Source organism: Pollicipes pollicipes, unplaced genomic scaffold (assembly GCF_011947565.3).
Source record: "Pollicipes pollicipes isolate AB1234 unplaced genomic scaffold, Ppol_2.1 Scaffold_3087;HRSCAF=3621_pilon_pilon_pilon, whole genome shotgun sequence".
Lineage (NCBI taxonomy): Eukaryota > Metazoa > Arthropoda > Thecostraca > Pollicipedomorpha > Pollicipedidae > Pollicipes > Pollicipes pollicipes.
In genome coordinates, this window is record NW_023596225.1 from 189,932 (window position 1) to 195,233 (window position 5,302).

General features: G+C 56.3%; 1 protein-coding gene across 1 annotated transcript; it reads left to right on the forward strand.

Annotated features, from left to right (window-relative positions):
- Positions 1-1,873: 1,873 nt before the first annotated feature.
- LOC119090318 (protein extra-macrochaetae) lies at positions 1,874-3,331 on the forward strand. Its single transcript, XM_037213107.1, has 2 exons — positions 1,874-2,236; positions 2,715-3,331. Exons 1-2 carry the CDS (start codon positions 1,934-1,936, stop codon positions 2,772-2,774), a joined length of 363 nt encoding a protein of 120 aa, XP_037069002.1. The 5' UTR covers positions 1,874-1,933; the 3' UTR covers positions 2,775-3,331.
- The last annotated feature ends 1,971 nt before the right edge of the window (positions 3,332-5,302 follow it).

Sequence of the window (5,302 nt, forward strand, 5' to 3'; positions counted from 1 at the left end):
GAGGAGAGAGAGAGAGAGGGAAGAGAGGAGAGAGAGAGAGAGAGGAGAGAGAGAGAGAGAGAGAGAGAGAGAGAGAGAGAGATGAGAGAGAGAGAGAGAGAGAGAGAGAGAGAGAGAGAGAGAGAGAGAGAGAGAGAGAGAGAGAGAGAGAGAGAGAGAGAGAGAGAGAGAGAGAGAGAGAGAGAGAGAGAGGGAGAGAGAGAGAGAGAGAGGGAGAGAGAGAAAAGAGAATACAAACAAAACAAAAACATAACCGCGCGCTACTCCCGCTCTGGGCGTTGTTTTCCCTGGCCTCTTCCCGGCGTGTGTATATGGCAAGGCCCTATCTCCTGCTCAACATAGTCACACATCTCAATATTGCATAAAACATGATTTCGGAGAGTTGCTTGAGCGTTTCCGTTACTCAGTAGCAATGGCTAGACCATCCAGGAGTTGCATAATACGTTCAATTTCCATTAGTGACGTGGTCAAAGATTACAGGCACATCAGATCTCTGATCAACGCAGTCCAAGGTGAAAGCTGGTTTAGTGTACTGCGACCGCAAAACAGCGGGAAATAGCATGTGGTAAGCAAGATGAGCGGTACAAGATTGCCATCCGGTGCAAACATAACACACAAAATTGGGAATGGGCTCATTAGCATCAAGGTGTGCAAGCCCTTTGCAGGACGCATTTACGAAAATGTGCTTGCAGTGACATGTGTCCAAGCTTCTAGTGTTGACCTGTCGACACATCAAAGTCAAATGTTTCAAGTCCACGGGAAGGTACAAGGGAAACATGAGGGTACGCCTCCTTGGGCCCACTTGGAGCACGGCGAGAGGAAAGTGATAAGACCCTTCAAAACTGATGGGGCTGAAAAACGCTTTTGGGGTCACAATAACTTCAACGTGACTAAAATACACCATAAATGACCACGCAAAATACATAGTCATGTCGACGGGGCATGACTATGTGTGTCGACAACACATAAGTCATGTCGACGCAGCCTCGAGAACTTAGCTGAATCTTGAGTAGCGGCCTCGTTGGATCTTGTAAAAAGTCTGGGAAGGTAAATACTCCGTATCCCAAAACCCTAGATCTTTAAACCCTAAATCTGGCTCTTTTCCGGTCCCATGGGGTCCATGTTACATGCAAAAGCGTTACTGGCGGTCATGGCACAGCCCAAACATGTTCGTGAAGCCTGGCCCAAAGATGTTTCGGAGGATATCCAGCGCTTTCGGATGAGCGTAAATGCCATCCAGCTAAAGCAAGCTGACCCCTCTTTGACACATACTTTCGTTACATATGCCTTGGCATGTACCTTTTGTAACTAACTTAAGGCATATGTAACTATGTAACTACGACGGGATAGTGCTGATTAAGCACTTTCCCGTCGCGTTCCGGACGGAACCGCGACGGGATACACCATCACCATCATCATCATTCATACACCATCCGGATGCACCCCACACCCGGGGGTGCGCCACGGCCCAGACCATCGCGTGATTCGAGTCCTGGTCCGTTCAGAGGGAGTCCAAATGCCAGTTCGAGTCCAGGCGTGCGGGCTCGAACTCGAATTCGTACCATCCGTCCGTCCGCAGACCCGGACCACCAGACATCAGCCGGCGCGCTCATGCCAGTGGCGACATCAGAAGCAGACGCCCTGACACCTCGCCCATCGCTCCGCCGTAGCGCCCTGCGCGCGGCCCGACCACGCCGCATCATTGATACTGGTTCTGGGATCTGCGCGCACCACCACGCGCCACCCTCTGCGCGCTTGTAGGGGCTCTGGGCGAGAGTCGGCGCATCCGCGGTTGCCTCGGAGGTGGGCGGAGTCTAGCCGGCGAGCCTATAACAGTGCGGCGGGCGGCACCAGGTGGCAGTCACGAGCGAGAAGGCCAGCGGGGTGGTACTGCGCGCACACGAGTGTCACGTGAACCGCTGAACGGATCGCGATGAAGACGGAGATGAAGCCAAGCCGGCAGCCACCGGCCATCTTCCAGCAGAGCCGGCGGCTGCGGCGGCCGCGCTCGGCCGACACAGAGCGCATTCGAGCACTGCTCAATCGGCTGCAGAAGATCGTGCCGGCCGCTCCCAAAGACCGTCAGCTGCCGCAGGTGCAGGTCATCCAGCACGTCATCAACTACATCTGCCAGCTGCAGGACCAGGTGGTGCGGCACCCACGCCTCGGCAAGCTGGCGGCGTCCACCGAGGCAACCAAGGCCGGCGCCAGTGCCCAGCGGACCAGCTCGACTCAGGTGAGCAGCTCACTAGCTTCCAGGGTCGACCGGGTCGGGGCCATGTCAAGGTAGTCCCATTCATATCTTCGTGAAGGGTTTCTTTGCGTAGGAGTGCTTGGAAGGCGAGCGCCCCCCACGCGTGGATCTCGGCATGAAACGGGCTGTCCAGGCCCATTTGCGACAATTGAGATTGCATTATTTGTTTGTCCGGGCGAGGCCCGTCGTTTGCCTGTGCATTCTCGTTTTTGTGTAACGCTGCCACCTGTTCAGACTCTACGCTCTGGAAGTCCATAAGGTCATCGAAAGTGGAACCCAGTTTGAGTTCGACCCTTTGTCTGTTCCTGTCGATATTCCTCCGACAATTCAATACGTCTTGGTCCGTAGGGAACTCAGGTGAAGTGTGCAGCCGCAGCCAGCCGGGCTGGTCGCGTGTCCGAAGTGTGAAGTGTTTGTGTTGTCTTGTGCGCCCTGCTCACCGTGGTCTGTCTGTCTTCAGGAGCAGGTGCCGAGCACGAGGACAGAGGAGCCGGAGGACCGCGGGCCGCCGCCGTCCTAGGCCGGTCGACTGCGCTACAGCACGCCAGACAGACACCTCCAGTACAAACGGCGACGGCTCCAGCGCCAGTGCAGCAGCCTCGCGCGACCCTGCCCGGAGGCAACGTGTCGGGGTCAGAGGTCAAGAACTCGCTGAGATGCCATCTCGTCTCAGGCGCGTCCCGGATCACCGCGAACGCCCGGGGACGGCACGCGCACACGCTGAACGTTCCGGGCGACACGCCAAGCCGCCGGCAATAGCTCAACCGGACACGCCTTGTTCAGCCACTGAACCAGCGGACACCTGCGGCCTCGCACTGCAGACAATGCGGAGAGAGTGCGGAAGGAAGAAAGAGCGCGGGCGTGAACGTGCGTGAGCTCGGCAGGCTGAGGACTCGGCGCTGTGCCAAGCGCGGGACGACGTTGGCCGTGGGAGGAATCACCGCCTGGTTCACGTCTTGTACAAATACTGTATATGGTTACGTTTAATTTGTTGGAATATTTTCAGTTGCCTGTGATCTTATTTGCCTGTGATATGTTCTTATAGAGATGATTATCGAATAAAGTGCGTCCGTTTACTGTTGGCGTGTGAGCGATCGGCGCCGCGACCTTCCCGGACCTGTCATCCATGCGACAGGTGTCGTTCGGTAACGATTCCGAGAAGATAGCTGCCTTCCGTGGGCAGCGTTCGAAATCGCAGGTATGCACTTAGGCACAGCGGCCCCCGCCGCCCCCGTGTACCTCGGACCGTGCTAATGGCTTCGGCCTGTTTGGCGTGTGTTTTATAAATGATGGTCACGATTCTGGGGCGGCGGTAATCTGATGGCGGTACCCGTGGCGGCGCCGGCGCCCCCGCCGTCGGTGCCATTACACCGACGCTGGCGCTGGCGCTGGCGCCGTGATGCCCCGCCAGCGCTGGCGCCAAGGCTCCGGTAATGGCGGCCGGTGCCGTGCGGGAGTGTCCGGCCGGCCCATCGGAGTGTCCGGCCGGCCCATCGGAGTGTCCGGCCGGCCCATCGGAGTGTCCGGCCGGCTCATCGGAGTGTCCTGGGGTGCGCAGCCGGCTTGTCAGAGTGCGCATTCGGTGGGGAGCTACGAAACGCAGCGAACGCCAGGGGAGGCAGATGCTATTTGGGAGGACTGCTTTGGTGACGTGACCATACTTCCGCCCAGCCCTGGAAAGTGACGCGCCTGGGAAACATTTGTCCCACCTGGAAAAAAACACATGTCGCATGAAATTTCATTAGGATTGGGTAGGCCGGAATGCACATTGCACAGTGAAAGATTGTGTAATCTGGGGAAATCCACAGCCTGTACATCACGTGACCGGCCATACTTGGAAAATTCGTGGAGCGGCGATCAGGCCCACCGCTGTGGAAGACGGCCGGGCCCCACCGGCAGCCCAGACCCAGCTCGGGTTCCGCCCGTCCCACGCTGGGGTCAGCGACCGACTTGGGCCCACCTGCCGGGGCATCTGCTGCACCGACGTCTGGAGCGGGGGTGTCAGGATGGCCAGCGGGCATCACGCGACAACAACGGCTATCGTCCGGCCGGGCCCGGCCTGGTCCGGTCACCATTACCACCGGCCGGTGTGAGAAGCTGCTGGAACAGCTGCTGGAGCACGGCACGGCTCGGCTGAGGGAAGCGGCCCCTGCTGGAGAATGGGTGGCAGTAGTCAACGCGGCTGATGTCGGCGGGCCTCAGAACAAAGTCGCGTCTACGAGGGTGTCGTTCAGTCTTAATCCGCACAGCTAACAGTTGTCTATGATTTCTCATGGGCTCTCAGCAACGGCTTATAGTGCCCACGTGATATTTGTTCGACTCGGACAGTCATACGAACCGGTTTAGACTACAGAACTACAGTCAGTCCATGCGCCTACTTCGAAACCCGGGTCCCCAAACGGAAACGACAGTTCGAAGGTGCTGTTTACGATTCATAAACGTTTATGAGACGCTGACTCAGATGCCGATTATTAGCCTGTAAAATTACCCTATCAAATGCGTCGTGGATGGCATGGCTATCTTTGATCTGTAGGACAGGAGCGAGCGTAGCTGGGTGCACTCCACAATCCTGATGGCGCAGAAAAACGGGCGAAGGTGAGCAAACCACGGATGAAAGATTTGTTTGTGCCACCGTCCTCGCCTGACGTGTTAGCATGCACCCAAGGTATAGATCATTCAACTTTCCGACCGTCGTCAGAGAGTGAAATGCTCTGCAATCATAGGTGCAAGGGTGTTCCTTCCGGTAGATATAAGTAAAGCGTATGTTATGATTGGCAAAGCCATGGATTTATGCGTGTGGAGGAATGTGTGTCGGTCGTCACCATAGTCAGTTGCAGAAATACAAGGAAATAAGCTAAGTCGTTTATTGCTTTTCACATGAATATATATAATGCGTTTGCCATCGAAAGCCTGCGGTGAAGACCACTCCGATAAACTTAAATGATGAGAGCTGAGGGATGGTGTGGTTGGCTAGCCGCAAATCAGATGCATGACGCATGCGAATATTGTTGTTTTGTAATGACTACCACGGCTGATTTCTGGGTCCAA